The sequence below is a fragment of the Bactrocera tryoni genome, unplaced genomic scaffold, assembly GCF_016617805.1.
Source record: "Bactrocera tryoni isolate S06 unplaced genomic scaffold, CSIRO_BtryS06_freeze2 ctg7180000189155_QRY, whole genome shotgun sequence".
NCBI lineage: Eukaryota > Metazoa > Arthropoda > Insecta > Diptera > Tephritidae > Bactrocera > Bactrocera tryoni.
The window spans coordinates 2,264-15,919 of record NW_024393915.1 but is presented as its reverse complement, the minus strand read 5'-3'; the positions used below and the strand labels follow the sequence as shown (position 1 = coordinate 15,919).

General features: G+C 35.0%; 1 protein-coding gene across 1 annotated transcript; it reads right to left on the bottom strand.

Moving 5' to 3' along the window:
• Positions 1-1,740: 1,740 nt before the first annotated feature.
• LOC120779339 (zwei Ig domain protein zig-8-like) lies at positions 1,741-11,923 on the bottom strand (the record flags this gene model as incomplete). Its single annotated transcript, XM_040111538.1, has 3 exons — positions 11,800-11,923; positions 6,186-6,283; positions 1,741-1,948 (listed from the first exon to the last, which is right to left on the bottom strand). Coding segments are annotated over exons 1-3 (430 nt in total), but the record flags the coding sequence as incomplete, so codon positions are not given.
• Positions 11,924-13,656: the final 1,733 nt, after the last annotated feature.

The following is a 13,656-nucleotide window of genomic DNA, read 5'->3' as shown; positions in this document are numbered from 1 at the left end:
GTATGAAGTAGAAGGGGTTGTGGTTCGATTTTTCCATTTCAGCAATATATGCGCCTAAGAATATCGGGTGTTATGTACCAAATAAACTTAAAATCGATTAAGCAGTACCTGTGAGTCCGATAGTGGGATCTAAATAATCGGAAAGACCTGGATTTTTAACGGAAAAAGTGCTGTCAACTAGGTACCATTCCTCGAAATTATATCAGAAATATCTTCTGCCCTATAACAACACCAACAATACAATATGGCGTTTAATCCTTCTGAAGAGTGTTTTTCATGAGTTATGGCACCTTCAGTAGTTTTCAACATAACCTTTAATATAGGAAGTGAGTGGGTTCTCAACTGATTTCATTCATTTTCATCTGCCTGGCAAAGTTATCGAAAGTATTACTTCGCAGCAAATTTATTCACAAAGCATTTATATTTTATGAGCTATAAATAACACATACCTTACAAGATATTACTAGTGCCTTAGGGCAAGGGGTAGATACTGAAAATAGTTATGAAATTATTAACTATTTTTTCAATACGAAGATAAAAGTTCCATCGTAAAAAATCCTTAGCTTAATACCAAAATTAATATTAATAATTAAATTCCATTGAAGGACGAATTATAAAAAATTTTTAAGAAAATTCTAGAACTTTTATTCGACCGCGCCATTATAATTCCTGTATGTATTTTCTAAATTCTCTAATGAAACGAAATAAAGCAACAATTATAGTATAGAGACCGTGGGCTATGAAACAGTATCACAGTTTCAAAAGATGAATTTGCTTCAATTAGCACTACTTCCTTCCGAGTTTGTTGGTTTCAACTATTTTAGAAGCAATAAAAGGTACGGCATAAGATAGTTGAACATGCGTACGTACATGTCCAACCCCTCGATGCGAAGAATATATGAAACATGTGGCGGTAAATTAAAGGGCATGAACGTGACATACGTGTCGTATACGTAATATTCGTAGTACCACTAGAATTTACATATGTATATCACAACTTAAGTAACTTAAGTATATCAGGCGTAGTTTTGAAAGAATCGCCAACTAGCGAACTACCAAGAACAACGGCGAATATACGCTGTCCAATTAGCACTTACTTTTTCTTCATCTTCACGGGCAACACAACAATGCGGGGATTAATACTTGGGAGTTATGATTACTAGAAAGAACCGATGTTCACCTTTTGTAGGAATATTAACCCTACGACTTAACCTAATCCACGCCGTGCATATACATTTCTTGTAGTCGTCCTGCAAAAAGGAAAGCGATATACGATGATATTTTTGATTCATAAGAGCTACAGTTAGATCATTCATGGTTTCACGAATATCAGCCTTATTACCTCAACTAGTCTAAGGTCTATTTAAATATTCTGTGAGAAGAGTAAATTAATAATTTACAATTTAATTTCATATAACTTTCTATTTGCAAGTTTTTTGATAAAACCAGATATTCCTTCAAAATGTGTGAAAGGCAAGAAAAATCAAAAAGATGTGCTTAAAGTTGAAACTAAGAGTTTTTCAGCGATTTTTTTTCAACATAGAAAAGAAAAGTTTCAAGTGTTCTCGAACAAACAAAAATAAAGTTTTAAATGAAACACCTCAACGTACATATCCCTCTCGCTACTACTACTATTCTACTTATAGCCATTTTTGACTAGCCTGCATATGTCTGCCTCATATTATATTATACTTATATTATATAAAGACAATTTGACTCCATTAAGTTTGTCGTACTCACCCACAACATCCAGGTAACCAACTTGACTTTTCATCGGATCCGTATTGATCTGACACATATACCAGCCTTTGTCCGCTTCCTTAACGTCACGTATTCTCAATATCCAAGCACGCTTCTCAGCATGGGTTATGCTCATTCGGTTATTTTTCGTTATAACGTGATTTTGTATCGTCAGTATTGTTTGTGTGTCGACGCGCAACCACGCAATCTAGGCGATAGCTCAAAATAATCATATGGCGCACAGGAATGCGAGGGTGTGTGTTTATGTATTCGTTAAGCATAATGCGAGCCGTGTCAACCCGTTCGAACAACCCATTCATTTTCATATTGGCACATAGTGCACAGGCCGCAAGACGCACGCATTCATATGCACGTTCGGTCATTAGTTTGTTTTTGTTTATTTGTATTTGCGTATTTTCGTTTGTATAGGTCAGCCACGTGTGCCGGTTTGTTTATTTATCCATTGGACGTGCAAGTGGTTGTGTTGAATTTCCACGAAGTTCCACAGGACGTTGGACACATGTGAATGCGTATGTGTATGTTAATATCAGTGAGGAAGGAAAACGAAGGAAAGAAGAAAATTCATGTGAAAATTGTTTGTTTATCGTTAGTTTAATGATTTAACGTTTTATTAGCCAGTACTTCGTATATATATATATACATACGTTCATACCTTGCTGATACATATTTATATAAATATATTTGTATCATTAAAAACATATGCTGATGAATATATAGTATAAGTGTATATATAAATCTTATTAACTTCCTGATTGCTTGCGGTCGTTTTGAGTGTCTGAATGAATCAGCTACGGTAGAGTATTAGTACCTTTCTTTGAGGTTAAGGAGTTAAACAAGTTCATTAGAATGAATGACTTAATTTCGGTGGTCGAATTCGTGATCTATACATGTAAACATAGCCATATATATATTGTTATTGATTTATATACATAAACATATTTATTTGGTATTATTTGTACCCTATTAATAGGTCAAGAAAAGCTTAGTGTTTATTTAAAGAACACAGGTAGTAGTGTAACTGACTAAAGATAGAAATGTTTTAAGAGTTGATGTAGCGAAATTTATTGCATGAAACTTTGTTTTTAATGTTACATCCCTAAAAAATGAAAACTGTATAAAATTAATGAATATATACAAAAAGTTTAAGAAAGGTAAATTCAAGTTATTCACTATTTCTCAAGTGGCTTAAAAAGTTCTCCAATTCAGCAGCTATAGCGGCTTTCACTGTTGTTGAAATTAAAGAAAGTTCCTCGCAAAAACTTGATTTTGCTGATCTATCTTTGTATGATAGCAAATTGCTATAGTGTCTTATCTGAACAAGTTCATCAGAAATTATACCGTCGTGAAGATACCTCGTCAAATAAAAAAAGTTCTCCATACAAGTACTTCATTCCGATCGTTTAATTTGTATGGCAGCTAATTGCTATATTAGTCTGATTTCAGCGGTTTTGACAAGTAAGCTGAAATGGACGTGTACAAAATTTCAAACCAATATCTCGAAAACTGAGAGACCATAAATTAAAACTGTCTTTGATGGCGTGGAGTACTTGCGGTGCAACTCTGCGTTAACAAGTCTTTTGAAGCAAGCGCCATGGACTCTTTCTTGATGGAAAAATTCCGCTTTCCATGACAAAAGATAATATAGCAACTTTTAGTTTTGTTTGCTATAAAAAATTGCGAATGTTTTCAAGTTTTAGATTCTTAAAATCAAAATATAATATATTTGCTAGTTGGACAATAATTTGTTATTTAATCTATTTACAAAATACTGCAGTAAAATTAATTTAAAATGTGCAGAACCAGACTTTGTTGAATTGAATATAGCGGCTATACAACTTTAATGAGGATTTTGCATCCTCTCTTATATATTATGAATTCAACTTGATGACTTTGCTTTTGCTCGTACGAGTAAATATTTCCCGCTAATTACCCTGAAAGTAAAGTATGCGTTCAACTCCCCAAGTAGGACAAATATAATAACAACTTTATACAAAATACGCGCTCGTCATTACCTCATAAATGTTGTAATGAACTATTCTCAAAATAAAAGATTGTTATTCGACACCAATGAGGGCACTCAGAGCTACAATATCTCCATTGGAATACCATAAGGCTCGATTTCAGGCCCACTACTATGGAACCTAATGAACGACTAGGTGCTAAGGATACATTAACCATAAAATGTAAAAACAATCGGATGTACAGACGACCTCGTAGTGGTAGCAGTGGTTAAACATCTGGATGATATCCGGATCAAATGCAATACTGCATAAATGATTTGCGCCGATGGTTTGCTACCGTGAGTCTAGAGCTGGCTGAGTATAATACAGAAGTCTTGCTCATAAGCACCAGGAAAATATGATAAGAAATGAGATATTACTTTACAGCCACAGTTGAATTATATTGATGTGGGCTCAAAACTTAAATTCATGAATTACAGGAAATACGATATGTAAAGCTAAAAAAATCTGTAATATTTATGTAGGTAATGAGATCAGTTACTGTATGTGACTCCAATATGGATACAGAGCTAGACATAAAATCTTATGCTGACCAATTGACGCAGTGAGAAGGCTTTAACAATACGCTTGGTAAGTGCTTAACGAAGCTGCTGAGACATTAGCCAGTATGGCGCCGATTGACATCCAGGGAGACGAAAAAATGGGGGGAGACAATCAAAAGCTTCACAATGTTCCATCAACGGTGGCAAACTTCATGCAAAGGACGGTGGACTCACAGACTGACTTCAAGCATACATTCGTGGATATATAGACAACATTGGGACCTAGATTTTCACCTGACCCAAATACTCAGTGGCCATATGTGCCGTAGAATCTATCTATATAAGTCGTCATAACTTTAGTCCATATTTTACAACATGCACAGAGTATATATCGGTTTTCAAGTATAAGGGAAAATCTGTAAGCCACACTTGCAGATAGGCCCATGATGGAAAATTTGACTGCACTTATATTCGATATCCTCTGTAATATGGAAAGCTGTCAGCGAAGCGGCAGCTCCAGTTATATTAAGATTGAGATATTTAAAACAGATTAGGCGGCAGTCAGTCCGTACAATAGAGCAAACTTAAATGTCTACTTCTCTCCCATGAACAACTACCAAATCCAATGATCCCGTGGGAGCGACATGAGATGGGATAGGTTAAGTTTAGCGGATTGAAATTCCACACTGTAGCATTCCATCCTTTCTCTTACTAAAACAAAACAAAAAAAAACAAAAAAAAAGAATAACATACGAATATGCCCTTTACACATACACTTTGTGCATCTATGCCCAACATTTTTTCCAATATTTGAAACCCTAAAAATATGCGAATAAACCTGTACACAGCTAGAATGATATAATATATTCGTAATAATTGTAACAACAATGATTATGATTTGTTGTATGATTCATATGACTTTGTAGCACACACTTAGGCGTAAAAGTTGGCCATAGTATGAAAAGTAATAATGAAAAATGTGCTTTCACGACAACTTTTTACAATCAAGTAAAAGTGGTGTGAAAAACATTGTAATACTGTGGCTATATATTAGACTAGGAAGTTTACAACAATATCATCAAAAGTTTTACGTATATATAAACATATACTTTTAGAAACGAATGGTTTCTGTTGCAGCTATGTTTTATTAATATTTATAAATATGTTTGCAAGAAAATAAGTAGAGAAGAGTGGGGTCCATTGTTGTTTCTTAAAAGTGCATATACAAATTTACGTTCAAATAATCTTTTAGTCACTTCGACAAAACATTCTTTATTGATGTCACTCAACAATATATATTATATATTTCATTTTTTGGCCATTTGAACAAAATACTTGTATATTTCACAATCTGGGCATTTGAGCAAATTATAAACAGAAATTTGATACGGAACACAGCGTACTTATATATATCGGTACCCAATAAATCTTATGTACATATATCAATAGTTCGTGTTCTGAGAAATAAAGGGTCAAAAGTAAGCAAATCAGGTGCCGACAGTGTTGGTATGTGTCCAAAGAGATAAAATGAGCACACACGATTACCAGTATTTTTGACGCATAGCAAATTTACTTGTAAAATGGTTGAGTGCACTCAACGAGCATCAAGTATTTTCAATGTGCCTAAATGCCCGTTCTGAAGTTTGTGGTAATCATTGTACATTTGAGTGTATAATCTGTGAAATATGTTGTTTTGCGGTGCCGATAAATCCCTAGCAATTTTTGGTTTAATTGCTCTTTAATATGTTATCTATTTTTTAACTAATAAAAAAATATTGGTTTTGGGTTTGTTGTTGGAATAATTGACCATTAGTTTGTATAGAAGTAAATTTTAAATTTTTTTAGTCCACTTCATTCTTACTAATTCATACATCTCTTTGTATGTATATTTTAATATGTTTACTTTTCTTTAACTACTTACTTTGTAGGTTTGTAGATTATCAACAACACATTGCAGCACCGCCTCTCGCCCCACTGGTACCGTAACATTTTGTAATGGCTCACCAAATTTTGGTAAATCTGCAGAGGAAGAGAAAACAAAATATTTTCTTACTTAGAGGTACAGTTTTTGGACCTTAATTAAATAAAAGTGTTCTTTAGGAAGATGATATTATAGTCCCGATGGTAGTATTTCAGATAATTTTTAAGTGTCATTAGAAAAGCAATTAATATATTAACTTTCCATACTTTTATTAGTTATTATTATTAGCATAAAGGAAATGGAATCTAAAACTAAAAATAAAAAATGTTAAAAATTTCGAAAATTAGCAGTTGATAAAACGGAGGGTCTCACAAACTGGGCACGTACCCATACCTACAATTGCGTTGTACGCCTTACTTGACAAAGAAGGTGCTTTGATGGATAGAGGCTCTACTGCGTAGCGATAGTTGCAACCACTATGGTGTAGAGTAAGATTCATCTTCGTACTACAAAGTGCTGCCCACAAGGTGGAGTTCAATACCCTCCACTATGAAGTCTAGTAGTAGATGAGCTGCTTGAGTTTTTTATTATAATAGATTCGGGGCAAGAAGTACGCCGATGAAATAAGCTCGAAGTAAACTTGAGAATACTCTCAGCGACATACTCCAAAACAGAAGTATGGTACAAGTAGGGTTAAATATCTATCCGTCAAAAACCTCTTTTGGACTTACGGACCATGACACTTCGTGGCAGGAAGTTGGAGGTGTCTAAAGAGGTGAAATTTCTTAACATCTCATTAGACTCAACCTTACGGTGTAGAAATAACACTGTCCAGAGCCACCAAGGCATTCAGGGATATGCAAACGTCTAGTCGGCAGGTCCTAGGGCTGCAGGCCAGGTATCATCTGTGACTACATACTTTCATCGTAAGGCATATTGGCACTTATGGAGCGGTTGCTTGGGAATCAAAGGCAATGCTGCCGCTGAAAAAACTTGCCTGAGTCGGCGTTTCAGTGGCAATGCGCACTTCTCCACCGCAGCACTTGAAGTTTTGCTGGAGCTCACACTGCTGCATCTAGTGATCAAACAGACAGCGAAGCATTCTATGCTTCTCATGTCAACAGAGGGCTTTGCCAAAGCCAAAATAATTTCACTGGCCTTTCCTCCAAGAGTCGGCATTATGAAGAGGGTAAACTTCACAAAGAAGTAGTAAGGTGAAGTGATCCACTATTTACTACATACTTCTGATAAGCAGCACTATGCAGTGGCACACTGATGGCTCAAAAAATCGGAAGAAATTTGAACAGTGGACCGCATACCAATTTTTTCATACGAATGGGTTGTTTTCCGAAAATCTTTCAAGCAAAAGTCTTTGATATAATTCAGTATGTGGAAATCAACCTCCAACACAACTATCGCAACCAGTATATCACTATACGCAGCGATAGTTAAGCGGCACTAAAAGCGATCTCGGCTTATGAAGTCAAATTGCTATTAGGGGACGATTGTGTAGGATGGCCGAGCCGCCTCTCAGTATGCAACCGTGTACAACTGATATGGATGCCGGGGCATAAAGGGGTTACCGGCGGCTTCTAGTATAATGGTGTGAGAACCATGCATTGTATTGGGATCTCACACCATGAAAGAGTTGCGCCTCACAGAGAAGAGAGTGGGGAGAGAACAGTACTGGCAGCAGGCAACAGGAATTACAATTCAATTACACAAATTACTAATGGGAGATTCCACCTAACATAGCAAAGTCTAGAGATATGAGCAACCTGCCCCTAGACAAATTTCATCTACTTGTGCTCTATACTGGACACTGCTGGCTCAAGAAACACTTGTTCAATATCGACATAGTCTCTTGCTCAAACTGCCGGTTTGCGATATGGAACCGGAAGGTCAAGAATACCTGATTCTACATTTCCCAGCAATTTGTAGAAGAATGCTCAAGGCTTTTGGACCCATCTACGTGGAATGAAATTTTTTGATATAGAAGAGGGCACAATAGATCTTAGTTCACAGTGGAAAATCCTAATTATTTTCTATCTATACCAACAATTTCAAATCTCCTAGAAAACTGAAACCAAAAAATAAAAAAAAAATTTCTAGAATAATGTCGAAATATCTCAAACTAGAGAAAAGTTGAAAAAAAAATCCTTTCACTACTCGCGACTGCTTGAAAAAAACAATGTTTGTTTCCGAGTGAGGAATGGAAGCAAACTGAATATGTAAAGCAATACGGGATTTCATCAAGCACTAAAGCCCTTTTAACGGAATACCATTTTACTCTTGTAAACAGAGATATTTTATATTTATTTTTCATACACTCTCACATGCTGTTGTGCTCCCACGCGGTGAAAACACCACAGAAGCATGAGTACGCATTTGTCAACAAAAGTGAATGATAAAATGCGTGAACGTAAAGCAATAGCATACGAACACGTACATACATATGTATATTCTTTTTCGTTCTCTAATATATGCACACAGCATGCAATGAAATGTCAAGTACTCAGTACCACGAGATTCTGTAAAAGCGATGCTGGAAGTGGAAGAGTTGAGGACTAAAGTGAAAAGCGATTTACAAGAGCGTAAAGATGTGCGATAAGATTAAGTACAGTCATTTATACATATGCGATTAACTGTTGCAGACACATACACACATATGCCTACGTGATCATATTTTGTATAACTCACAACATATTATGCATTGAACATCTTGTAGTTAGTTACAAATATATGTATAAGTATATAAATTATCAGCGCGATCTATTATTATTGGAAGCCGCAATGATTCAATAATAATTTTTTCTATTTTCATGCACATAAATATTAGTAACATAATATTAAATCGCTGATAAGTTCTGATATCTGAAAAATTTTTTGGTGGTAATATACTTGTATACTAAGCATATTTGTTTACTCACTTGTTGCTACATTAAGCATGAGTTCAATTTGACAATGTCACAATGTAACGTATTGCCTATGATGAGAGCACAACTTTTCTAAGCGATAGATTCGTGGCTCATGAGACTTTGCAAGCTTAATCGCGGATATTGTTGTCATCGTCAACCAGTAAGCAATTTATAATACCAATAACCGATGACTCAATAAATAAAAGCAATTGATTGCTGAAAAATGCACGAGGGAGTAATTTTCCACTATGACAACAATTGATCTCATGTTACTACATTGGATGAAAGCTATTTAAAAAACAGCCTTGGGAAGTTTTGCCTTATATCCTATGTTATTTATTGCGGTCGATGCAGAAGATCATCACTGCTTCACATGATGTCTGGAGGAAAAAAAGCGTTTTTTGGATACACCTGTCACTGGCTAGAGGCTGATACCTTAGAAAGAAAATCTGCAGCCTTAGCATGCCGCAGGTTTAAAGGCACACATTCTTTTGATCGAATAACAGATATTATTCGCGAAATCAATAGCCAATACAATATACCAGTCAGAAAAATAGTATATACCATAACCGACAATGGATCAAATTTCGTCAAGGCGTTTAGAGAATTTGGAGTTATCCTCAGTAAGTAATATCTTGTAAAACAGTTAAGTGCTAATAAATTATTTTAGAGAAAAAAGGTGAAAATGAGAGCGACAATGATGATAGCTCCGACAATGATAACCAGTCAGAATGGTCCGTCCCTCAGTTCCACAATTATACGCCAATTTTGTCAAAGCATTTTCGATGTGCTAGCCATACGCTCAACCTTTTGGCCACTGTTGATTTTATAAAGCAATTGGATGGCTCAACAAATCAGGCAGTTCGTAACATTCATAAAGCTACTTTCAACAGGTTAGAAATAAAAATTCGAACTTCCAATTTATTAAGGGTACTAATTTAAAGGCGCAAAACTTTCGCAAACTGGGCAAACTGTGCAATTTTAAACCCCCGCAAATGAAATGTGAAAATTTGTATTTTGTTTACTTTAATTTTGGTTTAAATTTGGTTTAACTTAAATATTTACTTAAATTTGAGTTTAAATTGTTCTTTTCATATAATTTACTGTCAAAAATTGCCCTAAATATAAAATTGTCCTCACGAAATATACTGCGAAAAGTTGTTCAAGCGCCCAAATATGAAACTTGTGTGTATGGATGAGTACCCTTATTATATGTGTATTAACTTTTTACATTTTATTAACACAGATGTACAAAACTGTGGAATAAATGTAATAGGCCAAAATCTGCGGAAATAATAAAAACAGTTGTATCTTCGTATCTGGTTACGCCTTGCGTTACAAGATGGAACTCGTTGTACGATTCGGTTCAAAAGCTAATAGAAATCAAAAGCAGATTAAGTGAACTATGCTACAAGCTGGAAATTTCTACTTTTAATGAGGAAGAACTGGAGTATTTGGAAGAATATGGAAGAGTAATGCAACCTATTGCAGAAGCTATCGACTTCCTACAAAGAGAACAAAATATGTTCTTTGGGTATTTCATTCCCACTTTAGTGTCTATCAAAATAAAAATGCGACGTTTAGATTCTGAAAACTTAAAATTTCTTAAGGAAATTAATATTGAAATGCAATCAAAGTTACTGGAAAGGTTTGAAAAATATTTTCGTCTGCACTCTGACTCCTGGGATGCAGTTATTGCAGCAATCATCATTCCCGATATCAAATTAAAATTTTGTAAAGTCTTGTTGGAAAGTGCTGAGTCATACACTCTAGATGATATTCGAGAAAAAGTTAAATCATATGCGCTGGAGTTTAAAAGACAACCGGTAGAAGAAGGAAAAAATTTACAGCCATCCATAAGTGCTAGTACATCATTGCTCGATTTCGATGACGAGTCCACAGGTATTCGATTTAATGAAACCAGCCTGCGAAATTTTTGTAAATAACTTCCTTTTTCAGATGAAAATCAATGTACAGAAGTATACTCCCCCGGCGGAGCTGTAGCAACCGAAGTAATTTTGTACTTGAATGACGCTGATAGTGGCATTGATGCTTTGCACCGCTTTCCTATTATAAAAAAACTTTTTTTAAAATACAACACACCTCTTCCTTCCTCTGCGCCAGTGGAAAGACTTTTTTCCTTTGCTGGAATTGTCAATCGATCGACAAGGCAAAATCTCACCGACCGTAATTTTGAAATGTTGGTATTAAAAAAAGCAAATAAAGAATGAATTATGTGTTCCTAATTTTGTTGCGGCATAATTAGAAGTCTCTACTCACTAAAGGTTTAGTGATAGAGCAATTTGTTTTTCACTATCACTAAATTTTCAGTGATAGTGGATTTTGCTGTTTAACTACCACTGAAGAAGTAGTGCTAGTGAAACCTTATTGCATTTATTTTTTAGTGCACTATGCCCAACCCTGTTCACATCAAAACAGGGTATCAAAAGTTGGCGTGACTTATTATTGGACGGCACGCGCAGTTCGGTAATGATTTTATTTTGTTGGGAAATATTTTATGGAAATTCCGAAATCGTACACATTTTCACAAAATCTTCTTTTCAACATACGTATGTATATGTATGCACAACTCATACCATATTACATACAGTTGTATAACAAAACACCTTTATTACCTAAATTTAAATACGGTTTTTACTACTTACTATTCATCACATATTATAATTGATACACACCTTTGTCAGGCAATAAATTCGTAGATGCGTCATCTCTAATATCCTCGAGTAACTCTTCGTGATGTTTCATCTCTGCAGTGGATAAGGCAATCAAGTAGCGATTAATTGAGTTCAGTGAAATCATGGCAATATCATGTCGACGGTGATGTCACCCAAAGCGCATCAGTGAAAAACCAGCACACGTATTAAGAGATGACAGCAGCATAGTTGAGATGCCATAGTTTAGTCGTCGCAAGCACACCAGTTTCAATTGGATGGTGGATGAATTAATGAAAATAGAGCAAATATAAGAAAAAAACAAATATGTTAACTCAGTACATGCTTTTTCAATACATGTGTATAAAAGATACGATCTGCTTCTCACTTTAGATATATGTATGTATGTCTCAAGCCGAAATAATAAAATATATATGTATGCCGTGAGTAAAATATATATAAGTTCGTAGTAAATTATTTATCATTTCTTGCGCATAACCTCTAGCAAAAATAAGAAAAAACGTTAACGTCGGTAGCACCGAAGCTGATATACCCTTCACAGGTGCATTTCTTTTAGTAACTATGTGTCCAGTTTGTATGGCAGCTATATGCTATAGCTAACCGATCTGAACAATTTCTTCGGAGACAACACTGTTGCCTTAGAAAGTAATCTATACCAAATTTCGTGAATATATCTTGTCAAATGTGAAAGTTTTTCATACAAGCATTTGATTCCCATCGTTCAGTTTGTATGGCAGCTATATGTTATAATGGTCCGATATCGGCAGGTCCGACAAATGAGCAGCTTCTTGAAGAGAAAATGACGTTTACAAAATTTCAAAACGATATCTTAAAAACTGAGTTACTAGTTCGTACATATACAGACCGACAGACAGACGGACGGACAGACAGACAGACGAACATGGTTAAATCGACTCAGCTCAACATACTGATCATTCTGGGTGTTACAAACTTCGTGACAAACTTAATATACCCTGTTCAGGGTATAAAAATATTATGCAATGTGAGATGACTACTAAAAGCATCTATTTAAAAAATATTGGATTTCATTTATTGAAAGTAATGTCAAAGCCGAACAGCCATATTTTGTCTTATTGAAATTATTATTGTATATTTTTATTTATAATGCCATAACAGGTACTAAAATATATAACGTAAAATAGAGTTAAACCTTTGCATTACTATTTCATAGATTCTCATAGTAATTATAAATGTGTCCGAAACTGCATTGAAATAAATAAATGCTTTTCATTTAATTTGAAATACCATTGCTACAATTAAGTTCGGAATACATCACTCAAATGCCCTTCACGAATTCGTTTGAAGGAAACAATTCGATAAACCCAATTCTTGAATACTTTTTCCCCCAAATCAAGACATACATACAAGTATAGCATGTCATGAATAGCACGTTCCATACTGACTCCTATGGAGAGTCTGCTTTATTGCTTCAGACCAATGACTTAAAATAACCCCACAAGAAGTAGTCTAATGATGTTAAATCACGACTTCTTGGAGGCCATTCAATGGTAAGATTTCTTGAAAAAAAAAATTTTGTTGTTGCACTTAATATGTGGCACGAAGCCGCGTCTCTTTAGAATCAGATGTTATCAGCATCAACTTCTTCCCATTATGGCCATAAAAAGTTGGCTATAACCGATCTATAGAGCTGTCCATTGACAATAATGATGCCATAAACTGCTTGCGAAAGAAGTACGGAACGATGATTCCACCGGACCAGAAATCACACTAAAATGTCAATTTAAGTCAATGTTAACATTATTTATGAAAAAATATTTGGATGTTCTTCGCACCAGAATCGATAGTATTGCACTGCTCAGATGCCAGAAAGATAATTTT